The sequence below is a fragment of the Arvicanthis niloticus genome, chromosome 4 (genome assembly GCF_011762505.2).
Source record: "Arvicanthis niloticus isolate mArvNil1 chromosome 4, mArvNil1.pat.X, whole genome shotgun sequence".
Lineage (NCBI taxonomy): Eukaryota > Metazoa > Chordata > Mammalia > Rodentia > Muridae > Arvicanthis > Arvicanthis niloticus.
This window is the reverse complement of record NC_047661.1, coordinates 89,133,799-89,156,802: the sequence shown is the minus strand read 5'-3', so window position 1 is coordinate 89,156,802 and position 23,004 is coordinate 89,133,799. Positions and strand designations below refer to the sequence as shown.

Here is a 23,004-nt window from a genome sequence, read left to right as displayed (position 1 = left end):
CAGGCTCCAGCCCTGGAAGGAACACTGGGAGGATTCCCTGTCTTCTCTAGTGTTGAAGGGAGGCCAAAGTTCTGGACAGGTCCTGGTGTCTGGAGTCCCCCTTCCTTTCCAGGCCTCAATTTAGTAGCCTTCTGGCCACATGCTCTCTGCCAACATCATTCCCAGCCATGGCTGGAAAATGTTCCTGCCTCTTTTAGTTGCCTGCCTTCATTTTGGGTTATTTAGCTAGTGACCTGATGCTCACAGGTACCCATTTCTGACCTTTTGTTTTACATTGAGTGACCATCTCCACCCCAGTCTCCCTAACACTAGAGGCTTGTCCTCTTACCCCCCCCCCCCCCCCCCCCCCCCCCCGCCAGCCTGAGCAAGCATCTGCTTGTCAGTTCCTCCCTCAAATCCTTGAACCACAGAGACAGGTTGCTTGTCAAATCAAATCACGTGTTAGTCAAGACACCAGCTTATCTGCCCATGCATGCCCACTTTCTTACATGGCCTATTCTTTTTCCTGTATAGGAAAAGCCCGGTTTGGGGGCTGCCATTAAAATGCTTATGTATTTGTGAGATCTTTCTTTTCCTCATTACAATGTTCTTTTTCTAATTAAAATCTCTCCGTTCCTATGTAAGTCGGATTGGTTTGCAGTTCACATTAGCAAGTAGCTAGGGGGAATCTTAGGAGAGTCTGAGACTTATTAATGGGAGAAGGAATCCCTGGGGCCAGATGGCTTTTGTCTGTCAAACCGGGAAAACCAAGGATGCAGATGATGCAGAGCTCCTACTTGGACTTCAACTTTTTAAAGTGGGATAGGTTTCATACCAAAGAGGTTGGAAGTTCTGGCTAGGCAGACTAATTTCAAGTTAAAAAAATTACCACCCACCGTGCTCCCAGTTAGGGTGAAGAGGGTGTGCTTGGGTGTGTGGGGGGGAGGTAATGCAAGAGCGGAGGGGAGGGGGCAGAAGTAGAGGGTAGAGGGGGAGCCAGTAGCAACCATGCATCTGAGTATCAACAAAGGTGGGAGATAAGGATGAGGGTGGTCTTGTCCCAGTAGCCGGAGGTCCCTGTGCGGTGGCAGCGGCGGCCAGAGCAACAGCAGTAGAAGCAGCGAGCGGGACGGAGTTAGGACCGCTCGGAGCGCCCAGGTCTCGAGGTAGTGTAAGGTTTTTTTGCAATCCTTCCACTCGCTGGCAGTTGCAGAAGATCTCCTTTTAACTGAGAAGAACATGCCACCCCTCCGAGAGCTGCGGCTTCCCGGGGCTGTTCTGTCGCTCGTCGCTTTGCCGGCCCCTGGCGCTCACTCTCTAATTCGTCCGCGCCCCTAAGTTTGCCGAGAGCTGGTTGCGGGCTGGGAGCAGGGTCCCGGCCGGGAGCCGCGGGCGGGGGCTGGGAAGCCGCGAACCGCAATCCAGAAGCATCTTGGGGCCATGTATATTTCATCAAACGGACTTTGGGTGCGTCGCGTCTCGCAGCCATCAACGCTATGTTCAGTGACATTTCTGACTTGAGTGGAGGAATGCGCGAAGAAAACCGGGGCGAAATTGCTTCGAGAGGATCTTCTTGGCGCCAAGGCTAATTGTCCTGATTTATGTCGCTTCTGACAAAAAAGAAAAAAAAAAGAAGACCTAACGTCTTCATCTAAAATAAAATGAAAGCGGTGCCAAGCGGGATAGAGCCGCTCGGCCGCTGGTTCTGATCCCCTGGGATCCGGAGGGGAAAAATCGTTCTGCAGCTTAAAAGAAAAGAAAGGAATAGAAACAGAGAAGAGAGAGAGAGAGAGAAAGAAAAAAAATCTACAGCAAAAGTTTAAGGCGAGAAGTGGCGACGGCGGCGGCGGCGGCGGCGCGGGGAGCCTGCGAGCGGAGAGGACTGCCGACCTCGGAAGGCGGCGATTTGGTTCCTAATCCCACTGTATTTTTGGAGGGAGAGGCACCTTTCTCATCCTCCCTTCCTCTCCGCCCACCCATCTCCCTCCCCCTCATCTACCTGTCAAAGTCACTGATCTTTTGCATTTTGGAAGAGGACGTCAACGGGAAGGAATTCCCCCCCGTCAGGGTCCGGGCTCCGAGAGGGGGCGACGCACGACAAGGCTGCCCCAGGGGCAAAAGACCGAGGTAACCGGGGCGGGGGGCTTTGGGCGCCGGGTGCTCTGGGGTCTGGGGCCCTAGACTCCTTCCCGCCGCCAACAGGGCGCTTGCGGGGGGTGGGGGGGGGAGGGATACCCCGGGGCTACGGTGGCAGCGGCTCGGGTCCACACCCGCCGCGTTCCCATTTCACCCGCACCCCGTGCGCCGCCAGCGGGTCCCCGAAGCCAAGGTCGCCGCCCCACGCGGGACCAAGCTGGGCAGGGCCGCCGCCCCGCGCCGACGGCTGCGCTCCCGCCCCGCGGAGGGTCAGCGGGGGGCCCGGGTAAGTGCAGCTGGCTCCACTCTCCTCCAGCGACCCGCGCCTCTCTGGGTGGCTCTTCTCCATCAGTTCCCTCCCTCCAGCTATCTCTCCCTCCCTCTGCCAACCCCCGGTGCCCACCGAGGGCGGGAGGGGAGATCTGGGTGGGCGAGGAACTTTGGAAAGCGCCTTAAGGAGGTAGCACGGAGCCTGTGCGCACTCCCGAGCTCGCGCCGCTCACACCCACACTGCATCCCAGGCGTGCGCCCAGCACCGGGTCGCTGGCTGTTGCATCCTTAGCCTCCATCCATCCACCCACCCACCCGCAACGCGCCGCTAACTCTCCCACACACACCTGACCACACGCATCGCACAAGCTTTTGTTTTTTCTTTCTTTCTTTTTTTAATTTAAATTTTCTTTTTCCAGTTTTCTCATGGGGGGGGGGTGGGATAAATAAAAACTTGCCTTGTTGCTCGCCCTGTGGAGAGCTTTGAAGTCCCTCTTTTAATCTCCTTTATTGGTGCGAGATTAAAGCGTTACTACCACACATCGTGCAGCTGGGGAGAGAAGAACGTGGAAGGAGGGAAAGACAGCGTTGGAAAGCTGGTGGGAGCTTTTTCTCCCATACTGATTTCGCATTATCAGTTGATAGATTCGACTAGGGACATGGAGTTTCTCTCTGCTATGGATCTGTGGATATCTATATATAATACAAATAATACCGAATATTATTGGGCCCAAAATAACCAATTAAGTGATTCATAGGAGAGAAACTTAGATTTAAAAAAGAAACTGCGCCCTCTGCTGTTTATTTTGGTAACCTCATCCAGGGACCTCCCCCCACCCCCCACCCCTACTTTCTCCTGAAATCCCCTAAGAGTAGCTGTCCATGTAAGGGCGTGGAAAGAAAATCCTTGGGGGTGGGGTGGAGGGAGGTGGTGGTGTGTATGGTGGATTTTAAAGCAGATTTGAAAAAGCGTCAGGCAGACAGAGTCCCTACAGTTGTGCCAGGTGTAGACTTTTAGATACTAGGTCCTCTAGCTGTCTCTTTTGCGCCCATTTTCTTACCTAAGGAATAATCAAGCAACTTATCACCCTTCGCAGTGGAAAATTCTGAGCAAGACTCAGAATTCCACTAAACATATGGTGAATCTGGCAGCCGCTTTGCTCTGAAAATCAGGCCTCGTTTGATGACTGAAAATACTAAAAGTTTTCCTATCTTAGAAAAAAAAAAAAAAAAAGAAAGGAAAGAAAGACGTTTCCCTCAAAATCATTTGTTCAAATATACATAGTGATTAAGCTTGCTAGAAAGTTTTGTGAGCTGCGTGGTTCTTGACGAGTAAAGTACCTCTAAGCAGCCAGGCGGTCTGCAAGTATTTTGTACTTTGTCTCTTTCAATGCCCTACCCACCGGCTTTTCTCTTTGGCAGAGGGAAATTGGCTCAGCAACTGTCCAGGACTATTTTTAAACATAAGAAACTTTTAGTCTTTCATTAATACCTGGATCCTTGCAAGGGAATCGGGGTGCAAAGAAGAAATAATACATCAGGCAACTCTCATGTCATGCTGTTCCACTTAACAAGGGAGATGTTTTCCCTTCTAGATACCATCCACGACATGAGATATCTTTCATCACTAAATACCAACAAGAGAGCGTGAAGTATTTTATGTATTTGGCTTTTAATGTATTGGCATTTCTTGTAGTTTGTATTTAAGGGGAATCATCATACTTATTTTAAAAGGAACTATTTTGTTTGCACATACGACTGTGTTCCTATTAGAGTTTTGTTTTGTCTGCTTTCACTGGGCATGGGTTCAAATGATTCAGGCTAGTATTCTGCTTTGTTTTGTTTTATGTTTGTGCTTTTTTTTGTTTTGTTTTTGTTTTAGGAGGCAGCTAGTGCACATTGAAGATTCCTTCATATATCAACCACTGGGAGCAAATCTCTCTTTTAGCTCCCCTTATTATTTTGCAAAACGCCAGACAGTGTGCCTAAACAATTAAATCAGTGTGCATTTAGCTGGTAGATATTGTAGGTAAGAATTTGAAGAGCATTTCTGAGTGACAGAAGACTCAAGTCACTGGGAAGGAAATAAAATCTCATATGACTTAAGAAAGGAAGGAGATGTTCGGACTGAAAAGTGCACGTGTGTGTGTGTGTGTGTGTGTGTGTGTGTGAATTATGTTGTGTTACAGGGAAGTAAGTGCTTTAACATATTTTCAGAAAGTGTTTTTAATTTTAGAATCTGGAGTTCTGTTTCGAACTTCAAGTGGGTGTAGAATTTTTCAGCTGCGAATGTGGAAGCTTGTATTTCTGAACTTCCCTATATTAGAAGGAAGGATCTATCGTTCACATGACAGTGGAATGCCAGGCTTCTTATAGGTTTATTGGATTCTGAAGTAATTTTTACGTATTACCCCTCCACAAACATCCTAGAAAATATGTAGTGACTTCCATCATTGATCTTCTATTGATAAAAATAGACATTTTTAAAATACTAACGTGTGGTGCTTGTTTTTCTAGACTCCCATGATTTTTTAAATAATACCCAGTCATACTTGCTTATGAGTAAGATCTGTCAAAATTGTTGAATTACATTATGTATTTGAGATAGTTGTAAAAAAGACAGGAGCCTCTGTTTCTCATGAAGAAAGCCAAAGATCCTATTTCCACAACAGACGGGCATGTGCAAAGAACACTGAAGGAACGAGAATGAATCTCATGTGGCTCCACTGTGGCTGTCCACAGCTGCTAATCTTGACAGGTTATGGGGCTTTGTATGTTGCTTCCTCTGTATTTCCTTTAGTCAATGAAAGGTGATTATTTTCAATTTTTCTTCTGTTCATATCCATTCAGAAACATGCAGTTCCATAAAAGTCTTAATGCCTGTAAGGAGTGAGTCAATGGCTGTCTATTTCAGGTGCCCCTGATGAGCTGTATATTTATGGAATATTTAGCCTATTACCACACCCCCACTTCCTAGTTGAGATTATATAACAAGAAGAATCCTAAACTCCAGCAGGGGTTGGTAGATTTGCCGGCAATATTTTCTTCTCAGATGATGAAATTGGCAATTGTTTTGAGACTATGATGGCTTATCATTTTAATTTTTACTAGTTTTGTATAATATTTTGGAGACACTTTTCTTTCTTTTTTTCTTTCTTTCTTTCTTTTTTTTTTTTTTTTTTTTTTTTTTTTGGATGAGGGGAAGGGTTTGTAAATTCTCCTCTGCAAAGTTAATGCAAGGTGGAAAGGAATCGGCGACCCAATCCTGGGAACATGTATGTTCCATAGATGCAAAGTCATTGGGTAGCCTATTTTTAACCCTAATCAATAATACCTATCAACCTGACATCCATTATGTAATTTTGCATTTTTTATTAGCTCTGCAAATCCATACACCAGAGTTCTATGGACTCTTAGCATTATTAATGGGAAAATTTTTTAATCAAAAAGGACGTCTTGTTACTTCATTTCACATGTAGATGGTGGCAGTCTTCGATTGTCCTGTGATCCCTAGGTGCAGATTTGGGGCTTGAGCTTCCCAGAGCCCTTCTGAAGTTGCCCTTATCCTAGTGATGCAGGCACTTGAGACAAATTCACAATAGTTTGGAATTAGCTCAGTTATGTGCCAGAAGGGATGCATTTAGGATGTTAAGCCCCCAAACATGTCATTGGCTGCCCTTCACCTAATCAGTTTGTCTAGCCATTTGCAGTCATGGCCTAACTTTTAAGAAGATATTGATGTTTTTAATCTGGTTGAGAGGACAGCCAGCTGGAAACCAGCAGCATTAAGTAGTGAGGGTGGTGGTGTAAATGGTATCCTCTTTGTACAACATTTATTTTCTTTGAAGAATCCCATAATTACACTTTTGTAACAAATCCCTGATTCTCATAGGGCGTCTTTGCCACTAAAATTCATAGATTTAATTTCCTTGAATACGAAATGTGAAGGAATTATTAGGTAGCCTGTGTGATAATGAGAAGTAAGGAGACTTCCACATGAAGGGCCCAGAAGAGGGGATGCTACAGACTTCAGTGTTAAAAGGAAAAACATACTTATGCTAAAGAATAGCTTATGACCATACACTGATTTGCATTATGCTGTGGTCAATACCTTTTTCTGTGTCAATGGGAGCTCGTTAAATGTAAATTCTGCAGACCAACTGGGCCACGCCATATTAGTGCTTGCCAAAGCTTGACATTTTTAATACATTAATAATACGTCTGTAATGTAATGGAAAACTATTAATCACAACTGGTTAAGTGCCAGAAATTTAAGCTATAATTGGCTGCTTCTTGTCAAGAGTGTCTGTCGCACAGTCCTGCAACTGCCTCATATTCAAATATCTAGCACCTCTCTGCATTTTTCCCTGTCAGTTCTCTAACTTCGATCAATGATGTAGTCCATAATTCTGTGTAATGGCCGTCATTACAGTTCTGGTAGACTTTAATGAGAATCCCATAACAGTGACATGCATTTCCACAGCATTTCCTTCCTGTCTACAGTTTTCATGTAGAAATATACCAGATGATGTCACTGGGGTAAAAGAGGCAATAGGACAGAGTAACAAAGAATGGATAGATGAGGGAACAGTATTGGTTAAAAAGGGTACAGACTAATCTTAACTAAATATTCACTCAACTCAAACTCAAACCCATTGGGTCCAAGTCTTTTATATTATGGTTTCTGGTATACAAATTGCTGACTTTTAAAACTAAAAAGGTGATGCTAATAATTTTGAAACTAGTAGATTTTGTACAACCTCACCTCTAATGCTCTTTGTCTTTGCTTTCCAAAGTGTCTGCTTCCTATGATAGGGATGTAGTAAACATAGTTGAAAAAGAAAATGAATCTAGGAAATGTACATTTCCTTCATCTTAACACCTTTTCAGTATATTAATTGTAAATGTGTTGGACGTTTCTGAAAATATTAGCTTAATGAATTTGAAAACAAACAAACAAAAGCAGCAAGGCTTCTGTAGACACAACACATGCCTCTGTGATTTTTTTTTTCCTTTTTAGCTTAAGATTTCAAAATGCATGCCACTGAACAGTGTCAAAGTCACAATGAAGAAGCAAATTTAAATCTGTAGTTTATACATGTTTAGACATACTGCTAATTATTGCTTCATGAGAACTCAAATATTCAACACTTTTCCTAATAGAAAATATCACAAATTGCAGCTGTATGATAACATTTTATGAATCGAATATAATGAAAATTGCACTTGCATCCATAAAGCAATTATTATAAATTACTTTGCTATGGAAACACAATTCAACCATCTGTTGGCATTTCATAGTCTCTGTGGCTTAGTTCATTTTAAGATGGTGCATTATTTAAATATAGTGAATTCCCTTTATAAGATTGCTTGAAGATAGAGAACTTCTTCCTTATTTAAACTGTTTAATATGAATTGAAAAGTCTATAATGGATTTTTCCAAAGCTGTAGGCTTTTTATTTTGTCACTTTAAAACTGAAAAGTATCTAATAATTTGAGCTAGGAAGATGAGCCAATAACAAAGAAAGTATCCGTTCACACCTGAGATTCAAATACTAACATTTATTAAGATTTGCACAGTTAAGTGGTTGCTAGTAGACCTCACCATTGACTTATATCTGTAAGTTACACAGGCTGCTTCTCAGTTTACCCAAAGTACTTTGAAATGGAAATTTTATTTTCTTTTAGAATTAGTGCCCTGTTATTGTGCTTCATGGCCTGTTTACTCACCCTCAGCTATTTTTATATGTGCATTTTAAATTGCATGCTTTATTACGAAGCTTTCGATTTTAAACCAGCCTATAAAATTCACCTTTGGGACAAATTCTCTTCTGTTACCAAAAGTAACTGCAAATGCAGATGTGATGGCTATAAAAAGAAAGATGTAAGAAAATAGAAGAGTCTTATGAAAGAAATGTTTGCCCCTTTGGTTTTATTTTTTGAGTATTTTTGGAGAGGCTAATTATCTTTTTTAATAAATACATTCAAAGAAAGATGTTAAATTCTTCCAGTGTAATAAACAAATCCTGAGACAGAAGATCAGTTTCCACTCACCCACCTCTTACCAAAGCTAAGAAATATACAAGGAACTTGGAGAATTTTAGGGTTTCTTTGCCAAGAGACAAAGGCATACAAGTAGTTGTCATACTTGTTATAAAGATTCTCTTTATCCCATTGTTCTCTTGGAAGATTTTTAGCTCGCTCTGAGAGAGCTGTTTAAATCCAGAAGCTTGCTTCTCTTGTTAGCTCACCTAGAACATGTTCATCTGCCTTTCTTATGGAAGACTCAGATCTTTCCCATCAAAATGCTTCCCAGTGTATGAGTACCCTGCTCATCCTAGCAAGACTTCTAACGGAAGTTTATCTCTTCTTATACCAGTTTGCTTTATATAGTACTGAGCCTCCAAAATGTCAACATACTATACATTTCCTAGTATGCATTGATTCTAAGGCAGTAACTCTTATTTTTATTGTTTTCAAAAGGTTGCTGGTGCCAGAAGGGGAAAAAGAAAAGATTGATGGGAAACAGACACGGGACCATAGACACTCTTCCCTTTGCTTGTGATACTGATACGTCAGCGCATCTGAGGAGCCCGGATGAACCCTGAACACCGAGGATCCCTCAGGATTATCGGATGTGCAACAGGAGAGCCATCACTTCGCTAAATTATTATCTGCTCCTGGACATCTTTTACAAAAGTCTAATAGATATGTTCTACGAGGAGAAAAGGCTGCAAACTGTTAATGCCTAACGGATAAGCATGTTAGGCTTCTACCAAAGTCCTCAGCATCCCTGACCACGTACAATATTTCAATCTGTCACATCTGGTTTGGAATCTGCTTGGAGATCTCAGCATATATATCATCTGGTTTGGAATCTGCTTGGAGATCTCAGCATATATATATATATATATATATATATATATATATATATATATAGACACACACGCATATATATAATATACTCATGTATATTTAAAAGAGACACTGATTGCATATAAGACACGAAGATTGCCAAGATTTTAGAGATGTATTTGTCAAGATTCCTGTCGATCCATGCCCTGTGGGTTACAGTGTCCTCTGTGATGCAGCCCTACCTTTTAGTGTGGGGACATTATGATGTATGTAAGAGTCTGATTTACACAGAAGAAGGGAAAGTTTGGGATTACACGGCCTGCCAGCCAGAATCCACGGACATGACAAAGTATCTGAAAGTGAAACTGGATCCTCCGGATATTACCTGTGGAGACCCTCCAGAGTCATTCTGTGCAATGGTGAGGCAGTACTTTTGAGCAGAATATTTCACATAAATGGCATTTTGTCTCATGGGCGAACAGGTGTGGTGAGTGTGAAGGCTTGGTTTGACAGAGCCAAATCTGCAGGTAGCAGATTTGTGCTGAGAGCCTAGCTTCATTCTTAGTGGAGCCTTGTCCTATCTGGATTGCAACACATAAGATGTGATTGACAGATGGGAACTTCCTGCTTGCCAGAAAGCCAAAGTTTCAGTGACGCAGGTGTGATTGATATATACATATATATGTATGTATGTATATATGCCATATGATTTATTTGTTTGATTTTTCTTTTTTTCTTTTTTTCTTTTTATGAGTCAGGGATTCTCTCTATAGCCCTGGCTGTCCTGGAACTCACTCTGTAAACCAAGCTAGATCCAAACTCAGAGATCCACCTGTCTCTGCCTTACCAATAATGAGATTAAAGGTGTGTGCCACCAGGTCCTGGTGAAGTGGGTTATGTTAAAGATGAAAATCCACTGGTAGATCAATTTTAAGAAGACAAAGTTTTATTCTTACACATAAATAAAGCCAGACCCAAATTCTATAGTTCAAGATTAGCTGAGATCTCCTGGTTCCTTTATCAGGCGGCATCTCTGACAGGGTGCCTCAGGTAAAGGACCAGCAAGAAGAAAAACAAAAGGAAGGACAGTAGACCTTGTGTGGGACTTATTCAGAAAGCTTATTTACCTAATGAAATATTAAAAACATATTTGCTGAGAAGTAATTGCCTGGGGACATGTAAATTTAGGCAATAAGAGTTATAACATTCATTATTCTTGGGGTCTATTTAAAGCCGTTTCCACGTGGAAAGTATAGTGAGAGAAAAGTAAGATTGAAGGAGCATATGTATTTCCATCCAATCACAGCAGAAAATATACCTGTAAAGTGTTACTAAAGAGATGAGTGATTAATAAGGCATCAGGTAATGTGGTAAGGAAGAGAGTCAGTGTGTTCATTTAGTTTATGATGTTGGTTTTTATTATAGGAAGTCTTTATTTGATATAAGAACCATGACCCCATTTTTCTCCTCATAACAGATATAACCATGTAGCCGATTTTAATAGTATCTTACCTGACTTTATTATCTTGAACCTGGCCTGGCATTTTCAAGCTCGTGAAACTATTAATCAAAGGAGCATCTGCTCACAGTCCCCAGTGAGTTAAATTAACATAAGACTGTCTCAGATGGAACACTATAGAAAGGGTTTTGTAACAGGAAACAATTTTGAGCAATAAAGAGAGTTTTCACCTAAAAGCGAAGGGCTTGCCATTTTTCAGAAGTGCCTTTGGGGACTGCTTTGAATTATAGCCTAAACCTGATTTTGTGGAGAGTGAGAAAAAGATCTTGGCTATTAGGTGTCACTCTGATGAAAGTGCCCTAAATGGCTAAATATTTCAAAGAGAGGACCCGTCTCTCTGGGTAACAGGTATGTAGTTGTGAAAGAAGTTGCATTTTAGAACCTGTGGACTTCCAGTGGAGTTTATTCAAACCTATCAGTAAAACTCCAATAAATCTGTAAAAGGGCAGGAACATTTGTTGCCTTTATATAAGGTCTTCAGTAATTTCTTATGAAAGGTCAGATTTAAAATCTCATTGCAAATGCGGTGTGAAATTACTGTTTGGTTGTAGGTTACACAAACTTCCGTTCCTTACTGCAGAGCACGCATGCGTTCTGGGTCAGCTTTTTCTATCAAGAGTATTCTAGCTCTAGTAATCAGTTTCTGTGACGTGCAGAATAATATGCCTGTTCTGGAACTGCTTAGTAATTTGCCCATTTAAGTGAAGTTGCGAATGTCCTTTGCCAGGGTGCAGGTTCTACGCACACAGGTGCTGTAGGGTGGGTTTGAGGTACGGTTTGTATGTGGTGCTTCGGTGAACTCAGCGTTGGTCAGAGAACACTTGCTCAGCATCTCTCCTGCCCAACATATAAAGACTCCCCATTTTCAATATATTTATTTTCTCCCAACAGAAGCAGGAAAGGGCACATTACGGGACTTCCCAGATCAGTCTTTCACGGGGACATAATCTAAGGCTCTTAAGTGATCGTATTCCTATTAATCCAGTGGTTAAATGATAATAGAGGTATCGTGAGGAGGGAGAATATTCATAGGCTGGCTCTAAGTGCAACTATGTTATAGATATGTGTTCATAGAAGGCCCCACCCAGGCTGCACTGTGTTACAACGGAGGTACTCAGAAGCCTTGGTAGACTTAAATATGTCACTGGGCTGGGTGCAAGATTTCTGAGTTACCTACCAGTCATTAATATGTATTCCTTAATGTGCATATGATTGGCATAACAGATTTAATAATCTTCTCTAAGTGTGGACTTTGGGGCTACTGGTATACATTTTATATGCCAAGTCCACGATAATGACCTAATATAGCAAAACCTATCCTCTGCAGTTGTGGATTTTCTATAAAACACCTTAGTGTAAGAGTTCTTGACACAGGCTATAAAAAAAGCATCTCAGGATACTGTCATATCAGGCCTGTTGAGGAGCTCCTAAGCCCAAAGTCTAATGGGAATCCATAAAGTCACTTATGTTAGGACTTACAGGTCCTACACTCACTGACACTTCCAGTTCAGCTCCTCCAGAGTCGTTATGGCTTATTACATCACTGGAGACTGGAGCTGCCAAATAGACACAAGCACTGCTTAGCCCCTATATGTAAATGTTGACTATAAAATGTCTTTGCCTCCTCAGCCAGTGACACCCTTATTAGCAATGACTCCAGGGACTCTGGACACGGAGAATGCATTCAGCGCTGGAAGTGTTCTGTAATTCCCAGAGAATGCTGTTAACATACAGTGGCGGTTCGTTGGGATTTTGTGAAAAATCTGTGGTGCTGCTCTCTGCATTTGCTCTAGCAGTACACACCCATGACCACCCATGGATTTTGCATCTATTTTAATATGGAGTGAATTTTGAGAGGGGTGGAAACAGCTTATGATTCTATTTAATACTAGATCTCTGCTTGCTAACCTGGATGTCCTATCTAATAAATCTTCTATGCCAAGAAATCTAAAATGCTTGGGTATTGGTTGTGCAAACACTTATGAGCAGTAGTGTAATGGAAAAAAATTTCGTCTGTCTGTGATAGTGTCATTCGAGACTATATATGAATATGGGGCATATGTGTGTGAATATCATATACATACATATATGCATGCATGTGAATTCATGTGAATTGTATTTTGAAAATGATTTGTTTTCTTTTCAATTTAATATATTCCTTTTAAGTTGACAATGGCAAAACAAAAAAAAAAAAAACAAAGAAAAAACAAAAAACAACAAACAAAACAAAAAAAAATCCCAAATACTGTTTGTTTTGTTTTGTTTTGTTTTGTTTTGTTTTTTGCTAACAGGGAGGAACCTGGGAGGCACAGGTTTTGCTTTTACAACAGAGGCAACCTCTTTGCTTCCATCCTGTCCTTTCAGCCACAATACACGCTCCAGGTAGCATGCCTCTGTCAGCCGACACAGGTCGTCTAGTGACAATAACTTCATTTGCATAAGGAGCAGATAGGATCATCTGATCTGCGTGTGTAAAGCCTAAGCGACAACACAGAGCTGTGACTTGGTCTTTGTGTTTAGATAAACATAGCTGTCATATCCCCCAGGCAACACCCTAGTGGCTTTAAAAAAAATGGAAAAATTATCTGCAATTATCTCCAGCTTGCAGCCAATTTTCTGTATAACTTAAATAGAAGCATTGAAAAGAAGCCTACAGATGAAAGGTACCGTGTACATTTGAACAATTTACGGGGCAGAAGTGCTGACGGCTGTGGAAGTGGGAGCCCCCAAGTGCTGCCGTGGATTCCAGAGCCAATCAAAGCTAAATGAGAAAACAAAGATTATTAAAAAGTCTTTTGTGCATGTAATTTTGGCATAATGTTATGAGGTGGACATTAAACGTTTACCACGGAGACTTGCGGCATCATTAATGCAGCATGCCCTTAATTACAAATACACTCGTATGACTAAAAAATGGGGAAAATAAAGTCCTCTGAGGTGTACTTAGCGACACCCTCATTATGTTTACTGGAATAATTAAAAGAAAGGGCATAATTTTTCTAAATAAAATGTCAGACCTTGAAATGAAAATGGATTTTTCTTGGGAAAATTCACTAATGTGTTCCTGCTTTCTCGGTAGGCATTCATTCAAGGACCCTAGCAGGTCTGTTAATGATCATTCTGTATTGTGTGATTTCCAGATAGACTCCAATTAAGAAAAAAAAAATATTGTAAGCAATGTAGATAGAGCATATTTCATTAGTGTCAAAGAAAATTTATGAAAGTAATAGGAAACTTTTGTTTTTTTGTTTTCAAAGGAACCAGTGGGGCAAGCAGTTGGCAAAACAGTGTCTTCAGGGCTATCCTTAGCTTAAGTTTCTGATTTGACAGCATCTCAGGTTCCCATCTGGTGGCTATCAGGTGGCCTCTGAGGAAGTAATTTGATAAACTCAATTACATTTTTCAGTGCAAAGGGATTAATATGGATTTCCAAAATCGATAGATAAGTCAATGAAGTTTTAATACTAGCGACATCTTTCATTTGAACTGATTTACCCCTTAAAGTATGGCAGAATGGAGGTATTAAAAAAACTTTTTTAAAATTAACACTTCTTGGTTATTAGTTCATTATTTAGACTTACTTTTCTGGGATGCCTAATTCATATTGAAATGATTAAGTCCCCCAGATATCAGTATTTCTGATTGGTTCATTAAGTAACCTCTTGTTGAGGAGCTCCCGGCAGCTCCTTTTTATGTAAGGCATCAAATCTAACATGCTCTACCTGCTTCATAACTCTTCCCATTAGTTTCTTATAGCACCTTCGGTGGTCTTAAGCCTAGCAACCTAATAGGAAAGGAACTTCTGCACTTGAGTTGACACTGCATTGGCTTGGTATAGCAGCCATAGTTTATGGGGATGGAGTAGGTCATGAGAAGGAGACTGTGATGATTATGGCCAGGGTAGCAAAACTAACTACATGGTATTTACTGTTACCTAATTGGATTTCTTTTTCAGAAAAAAATTAAGTTCATTTATTTAGTGTTATTACTATTCATGGAGGGAGCACATGGGTATACATGTGGAAGTCTAAGAACAACTTTTGAGTATTGAATCTGTCCTTCCATCACGGGTCCCTGGGATTAAACAATGGTCCTCAGGCTCCCTCAGCAAGTGCTCTTACTTATTGAGCCACTGGGCCATCCAGCTTGCACAGGGTTCGTGTTTTCTACCTGTATAAGTGCTCTTGTTTTCATTGTATTACCTATACTATTCAAGACCACTAGATGCAGTAGGAAGTACAACAAACCCATGCGAACCCTAGTGGTAGTGGTGAGAATTACATCAAGTCCTAGCTGGGGGTTATTCTCAAAAGAGAGAGTCTGTAGTGGTAGGGACACAAAGTAGTATGTATGGAGCCAGGGAAAGAGAACAGAGAATTCAAAGGCAGAATGTAATTTGCCACAGTGTCAAAGAACTACTTAGAAAACACTATTTGGTAGCTAAATGTGCAATGTTTAACCATCAGAAAAGAAAGTGGAAGCAAGGCTGGCTGGAAGAGATAGTCCCTGTTGCATTTCAATGACAGTCTGGTGACCTGGTAAATAACGAGAGGATATCTCATATTCTCCAGGACACATGAGGAATGATAGTCCCTTATACCACTTCACAAGTATGAGGAGGGCTGAAGATGTAGCTCAGTGGTAGAGTGCTTTCTTAGGTGTACGAAGCCCTAGATTCATTCCCAGGACCACTAAAAAAAATGAGATAAATAATTGTTAGTTATCATAGGTAATTTGGAAGAGACACTAAAATATAACATACAATACTGAAATTCTTCTAAAAAATTCTAAGTATCTCTCCTTAGGTACTCCATGTGTTTTACCTTATAAAGTTGGAGTCATATCGTATCTATTTTTTTGCCATTTGTTTTGATGTATTACACTTTAATCATTCAGTTGTCACCCACTCTTTAAACTGTGATTTTAACAGCTCTGGATACCCCGTTATATAGCTTTGCTGAGTGTATCTTTCTACTTAGAAAAGCTCGTGCTCCTATGCTCATCAGAACAGTACAATTTAACTTAACAGACCTGTCTCCCACAGACTGAGACTTTAGGGTTAAATGAAAGTGTGTGTGTGTGTGTGTGTGTGTGTGTGTGTGTGTGTGTGTGTGTGAGTGATTGGGTTGAACTCAAGAGAAATCAGGCCGGTCCTTGTCCCTGAACCTTGATTCTTTTTGTTGGACTTCAGGATCCCACAGAGGTAGCAGCAAGATGAGTTTGAGTATCAAGAATAAAGCCAGAAGACCATTACCCCCCCCCCAAAAATGCTGAAGACAAATAAACTATGCCACGTACACTGTAGCTTTAAACTGACCCACAATAATAACCACATTTTATATAAGAATTCAGTAAACATACATTATCCATATCATAGCCAGCGCAGAAGTTTTACAATATAGGATTTACCATTATGGTGTGCTATGCTATTTCTTATCCTGAATCTGAGTCCCAGAATATGTGAGGTATTATTGGCCTTTGGAACTTGCTTAAACACTTATGAAAATAATGCATGTATCATTGCATAAGTTTTTATTTTAACTCCAGATTGTATTTTATACATATTATTGTGATGCATTTTTACTCTATGGATTTTTTTTTTCATTTATCCTTCTATTTATGGGCATTTCGACGGTTTGGTTTTTATACTTGAAGACTCATGACTATGTTGGTCAATTGCCCACCCAAAAGTTACTTAAGGACTATCATCAATATCATTCATATGATATGAAAGTGTGCAAATCATCAGAGTCTTAACAATATTTGAAAATATTCTCAAATTTTTTTATTACAAGGCTTTAGTATAGAAAAATAAAGATACAATTAGCCAAGAAAATATGGGTCAAATTATCCACATTTCTTCCAGTCTTTCCTCTACTGTTAGAATGTTAAAAATATCACCCTGAGATAAGGACATATTTTAGAGAGCAAGTGGCACTTCGTTTTATTAAACATGCATTTATTGCATTTATTTTCCTCGTGTGAAGGCTGGTACCTGAGTTTTTTGTCCATTGCATGTCTTCATTTCTAACTATGGTAGTTATGTTGCTTGTAATTTTATCTTTATTTTTCCTCCAGAATTCACCAATTAAAAAAAAATGTACGTGTATATGTATACACATGTAAACGTGAGCCTTTCCACACACAAACTTCAGTTTTGTTATTTAGTTCCAAGTGTGAGCATCTTTTTTGCCTGAAGGCAAGAGTTTGCTTCAGGGATTTTCCCCATGCTTTTCAGTCCAGAAACATCCTGAATTTTTGTCTTGGATTTTGATGGCAGGCTTCCACAGTTCTGGGCTAGCAAAGATCCCTCTAAGAGTCCCTATCTATGTCTCCTATGCTCATAATGTAAAAACTTTGCAAAGTTGATATTTTCCTTCAGCAAAGAGTTTATTTTCTCCCAGAATCTGTGTTGTTGGAAGCAATTGCAAACAACACATTCTTTGTATAAAGTTGCTGCTGTGAAATGTGTTTAGGTTTTAATTTGCCAGACCAGTGGGAATTACAGATCTTTTTTTTTTTTTTCAAGCAACATTTTTCTTTTTAATTTTCAGAATTTCTTTTAGTACACGAGGGGAAATGCCAAAAGTTTCACAAGCATCATATTTGAAGATAAGTTTCTGAGATTGGCAGGTGGTCATTTCTTTCTCCTCTTGCTGGGAATAGATGGATTCACATAGTGTCTATTCCATGGAAATTAAAGGTGTGAGCTGAGAAAGAAACCAGAATTGGTTTTCATTTTTTGACCTACTTTGAAGCTGACTTCTAAAATATTAAATGAAGAGTTGAGCTGAATATTGCTCCCGTACAAAGGAAAACCCTTTTTCTTCAGAAGGTCAATGTCTACTGAGAGGTCCAGCTACTGACATTATCATCAGGTCATGTCAGCCAATAATTTTCTACCTTCTCATGGAATTTCTTGATCCTTTGCTGGTGGTCTTGTTCTTCCTTAGAAATGATAAAATTAAAGAGATCAAATAAAACCACATAGGTTCTAGAAGTTAATCCTGTGTTTCAGCTTTGTTGTGGTTCCTCTGTGTTGATTTGTGTGAAGGAGAATCAGTACTTTGGCAGAAAAGGTCAAATAAGTGTAAGGAAGATGAAACCAGCTGAGAAGACAACACACCATCCTAGAGAAAGATAATTTAGGGTGTGTATATGTGCTAGATGACAAGAATGTACGATGTGTAAAAGTAAATGTTGTCTGACAGGCATGGAGAGCTGGGGTCTATAAGTCATTTGAAATTTACAGTGGTGTCCCTCATTCTTCTTGCAAGTAAATTCAAAAGCTGTGCATTGCTTGATGAATCAGGTAGAGTACAGTCATTTAAACTATGGACCATTTGAAGTCTCTGTATCAGGAGAAGAGAATCCAGATGATTCTATACTTGTTACAGAAAAAGACATGTGCATGATATAGATAAAATGAGCTAATGATCTATACCTTAATCCAAGGTTGGTTATGTATATATAGACTATGTCAAATGAATTTTTACTCCAAAGTTTTGACAGAATCTCTTATATAAGGTGTTAGGGAGTGTTCATATTAATGTGAGCATTATCTGGCTCACAATAATGCTGTGCTTAACCATCATAAGAGCTGGTGCTTTTTAAATGGCTGATACACTGTGATATGTATAGTGCATTTTACAAATATGACTTGTAGCTGGTATTGATTTGATGAAGAACTTATTGGTGCTCAGCTTTGTATTAAACACTTGCCATAGCTTGTTCACTATAATCTTCAATTCTGTCATTATCCTGTTTACCAAGTAAAGTACGTGAAGCATGAGGCTAAGCAATTTTTTTTCATCTGGAGAGTAGAAATGCAATAAATGCAGGCACCCCAACTTGACACCCAGGTCCCCTCTTAAACTATTCTATTCCCTCTTAATTTTATCTGTAGCATTTTTGATAGAACCACTATAAATCCCCTTTAAAAATTACATTTACGATGTGGACTGTGAGTTACAATGCTACGATTTTATTATTTAAGAACCCTTTTATCTGAAATAAACTCAGAAAATTCGATTCTGTAAACAGAGTGCACCAAATGTCGGAAACGCACATAATGTGATGAGAGTCTTTGTTCAGGGATAAGAGAGCCAATCAACAGTGTTTGTTTCCATTCTTGCTTTCTTTTCCATTAACGTGTTCATAAAAATGGAAATCGGCTGTTAGAAAACACAGAGAGCTCAGAACACACACTACTCAAACCATCTCACACCAGAATAATAAGTCAGCAGTTGTTGACTAGTTAGCAACATCATATCACTGCGGGTGAGGGGTTGACAAAAGTGGTTAGCCTGATACTTCCATTTGTTTTACAGTCTCAATAAGAGCCAGTGTCCTAGAGGCCAACATGGTGTCTCTGTTTGGATGTTCTGCTAGGCATTTAAAGTCTAACAGGTTTATTATAGAAGTCTTGATTTTTTTTTCTCCCCAAATTGATTCTTCTTCCATTTGTTCCATATCTCTAAATGGGAGCTTATATTCATCTATTGCTCAGAGTAAACAGCCTAGGAATCTCCCTCATTCCTCTGTAATAACATAGCAGCAAGACTGTTAGCAAAAGCTTCAAAATAAACTGTAAATCTGACCATTTTTGATCATTCTTGGTGTCAACCAGTCCTCAGGGTTACACTGAACCCTGTGGTATCTTTTAATTGTCCTCCATGTTTTTATCCCTTGTTCTATTAACACAATAGATACATTTTGTAATATACCGTGATATGTGATGTAATATATAAATGTGTAGTTTTTATGTATATTTGGTTCTCCATATCTTAAGATTGTATATCTAAATAATTAACCAACCAATTGGGATTTAAAAAAAACATGTCAAAGATCGTGTTTGTCTTAAATATGTACAAATATTTTCACATCATTATTCTCTAAGTAATAGTGCAAAACAATTACCTACAAAGCATCACATGGTACACAGAGAGCTGTGAATATTTACAATACACCATTTCATATAGTGGATGTAAGCATCCATAGGTTTTGATACCCACAAAGAATCCTAAAACCAGTTCCCATGGACTTATAGGGATGACTGCAACTTTAAATTTTGATTTTTTTCGATCCCTTCTTTATTCTCTTTTATCCTGTAACATTGTACTTATTAGAAAGAAACCTAGCATGTTCCCACTCCCTCTAAGGCTCTGCAAAACCCTGTAGAGCTTTGCCCTCTAGAGTGTTGGTTCCTCCTCACTAGGCCTTTTCTCACTAACCTCTCCTCAAGTCCCTCCTAACAGTTTATTTCTGCCTCTTTGATGGTGCTGGGATCTGGGGAGACAGGGATGCCCGTCAGCTTTGTCAAATGGCCCACTTGGCCCAGTCTGCACCCCACACTACATCATGGGATATAGTTCAGCTTAGGTGGTCCCAGAACATCAGAGCTCTGAAGAGGATGTCTTCCCATCCTACAGTCAGATTGATGCTTGCTGGGTTTTCAAGCTTATGGGAGATCTAGGTGATCTCCCATAAGATGATAAGGCCATAGGTTCTGCAGCCTAATCATCCTTCCATAGCTGGTTCTCTCTATTAACTCAGGTCTATTTTTTTTTTTTTAATATCGTCTTGAAGGAGCCTGTCTGTTCCTCATCTCTAACATTCTTCTCTGAATCTAGTTCCCAAGCATGCTTGATATTTTCTTTTCTTGCATCCTATTTCTTGCAGAATTTGATTAGAAACATTTAATAGTCAGGACAGGGCAGTTAATAAGTTGGTTGGAGGCTATTTTTTGTTTTTAACCTCCTGACTGATGTCGGTCCAGCTATAGCTAACTACTTATTATGTCACATATTGACCAATTTTTCCTTCCCAGAATATATATTCCTAAGGGCAGGAATTGTATCTTATATGGTTTTAAAATACATATGTTGAAGAAATGAAGTAAATTAAAACACAGGTTTGGTAATGTAACTATATCGAAGATTATTATTTAATACACATCTGCTTGTTGGATCAGAATTGACTGTTCTTTGAGTCCTTAAATATTTGAAGGTATTTAATCTTAAAAAAGTCACGAACATTTTATTTTTAAATTAAAAACTCCTAACCAATAAAATCAGTACATGTGCAAATAACACTTAAAATCTGCAATGATAGCATACTGTTTGGTTTTTTTTTTTTTTTCTGGATTAAACACGCACATGCACACGCACACGCACACGCACACCAGACCTTCATCCGGCCTTTAGTGTATATTGGAAAGATTTTAGTTTTGCTTTGTTTTCCTAAAGTATGTACCCTGAACCTACCACGTTGGGTTGGAGACCATGTGTGCTTTCATCACATATCATACCCTGTTGTGTAGTCCTTAACAAGCTATTCTAAGCTTTGTTCTGCATTCTTTACTTATGTGCTGCTCTCTATGATGCCACTCAATACATAGATAAAATTATGTTTCATATATTTTCTTAATTCTGGGAGCAACTCATAGCCAGAGCTCATGAACTCTCACAGAAAGCACAATCAAACTCAGAATTCTTGATAAAACTGTATGTACCATGGTATTGATTCTTTCATATGTTTAAATTATTTAACAGTAAATCACTTGGACGTTGTATAGCATCCCTAATAAATATTCATCATGGTAAGTCAACAGGCAAGAAGGGTGATATTGGGACAGCTAAACATTTAGCTCAACCACATGCAAACTTTAATTTGGATCTTCATACAGGGACGACACATTTTAAGAGTGCCCCTCGGAACTGACCATCTGAATGGAAAGATATTCTAGGACCTATGTATATTTCTTACAGTTTTAAAATTTAAAATTTACAATTTTTACATTATGGTTAGTGGTTAGTCATAGGTAATTATTTTTCCAAATTCACTGTCTTCATTACTAGAGTCTAACCATAGTGTTGTAGTTTATCTAACTGGAAGTTCCTTTGCTTACTTTGCAAGATGATATATAAACACTGCCTCATCTATCATCCCTGGAATGACTTGCCTCCTAGATGAAAATCTGGGGGTGATGTGTAACTGTAATAAATTTGGACAGCAAGGGAAAGGTTCCATTTCCAATTAAAACCACAGTCAGGAAGTTTCCATTTAACCTGACAGAGAGGTAGACCAGAATGTATTTTTAATATTTTCTGGTTTGTTTTGAGAGGGAGGAATTGGAGATAAAATAGCAGTATTGTCAGTAGGCTTTAGCGTTCTCTGTGCTCACCTATGAATGGCTGATTGCTTTTTGGAACTCTGAGTTTTAGCAACTTAAAAATAGGTATCCGTGAATAGGACTGCTAATCTAAAAAAAAAGTGCATGCATGCCTTGGAGGACATTTTATTTGGATTTAAATTAACCATGAAGGTTCAATTCGAAGTTTAACCAAGTCTCTTCCTTTCTTTGTTCTGAGGAATAAGATGAGGGTATGTTTAGGAGGTGTGACTGGGAATTTCTAAAGGCTCAGTGCATAGTAATTGTCTTCATCGTTGTTATGACCACTCAAACTGAAGCTCAAAGCTTCAGTTTACTCAGAGTCTCCATTTCTGTTCCAAAGGTATCTTCTGAATGTTTTCCTGTAGCTCCCTTTTCTGTGAGCTGCCTGGCTTTTCCTAATGTTGCTAATGGCATTTAATAACTAAGTGCTTATGAGGTTCAGGCTCCAAGCCAGGTTTTTAAAATCAGAATGATTTCAGAACTGTGGTTTTAAAGTAAATGAAATGTATTCTAAATAACATAGTATTAAAATAATCATTCATGGGTGCAGTGGCATTTGCACTGAGATTATAATGGTTTCCTGTGTTAGCAACTGCACTGGGCATGGCTACAAACACCACAATTTCTAGTACAAGAATGCAATCAAAATAAACTTCTGTGCAAATAAATAAAAGCTCATTTTGTTAATAACAATTTGGGAAGAATTCAGAAGCTCAGCAAGTCCAAGAAATTCCAGACGGCAAATCGAAATGCTTGGTCGCACATTGGTTAATATTTGGAGACCATATTATTCATCTTCTCCCTTTTATGCCAAGCATCCACAGATCTCTACTGATATCCCTATCTGTAAAACAAAACACTGTTGATTGAAACCCTGGCTCTGTAAATTCTACTTTGTTCCGTTTTATTTCTTTATTGTTCCCATTTAAATATAATACGTTCAGTTAGAGATACCAATACTTTGTACCATCAAGACGACTATGTGAATTGAGTAGTGCTGTGGTTTCCTTTAAATACTGTACCTTGCATTATGGCTTAAAAAGGGAAAGTGGTGTAGACCCCAGATTCT

At 39.6% G+C, this 23,004-nt stretch overlaps 1 protein-coding gene across 7 annotated transcripts in view; it reads left to right on the top strand.

Annotated features, from left to right (window-relative positions):
* The first annotated feature begins 428 nt into the window (after nt 1-428).
* Ntng1 (netrin G1) overlaps nt 429-23,004 on the top strand; it is a 337,637-nt gene continuing 315,061 nt past the window's right edge. The window contains exons 1-2 of one of the 7 annotated variants that reach the window (XM_076933155.1): nt 429-2,106; nt 8,869-9,659. In XM_076933155.1, coding sequence (XP_076789270.1) covers nt 9,414-9,659 — 246 coding nt within the window. In that variant the 5' untranslated portion in view covers nt 429-2,106; nt 8,869-9,413. The remainder of the gene's footprint in view (nt 2,107-8,868; nt 9,660-23,004) is intronic. The other 6 variants (XM_076933156.1, XM_034501099.2, XM_076933157.1 and 3 more) reach the window with 6 other exon arrangements.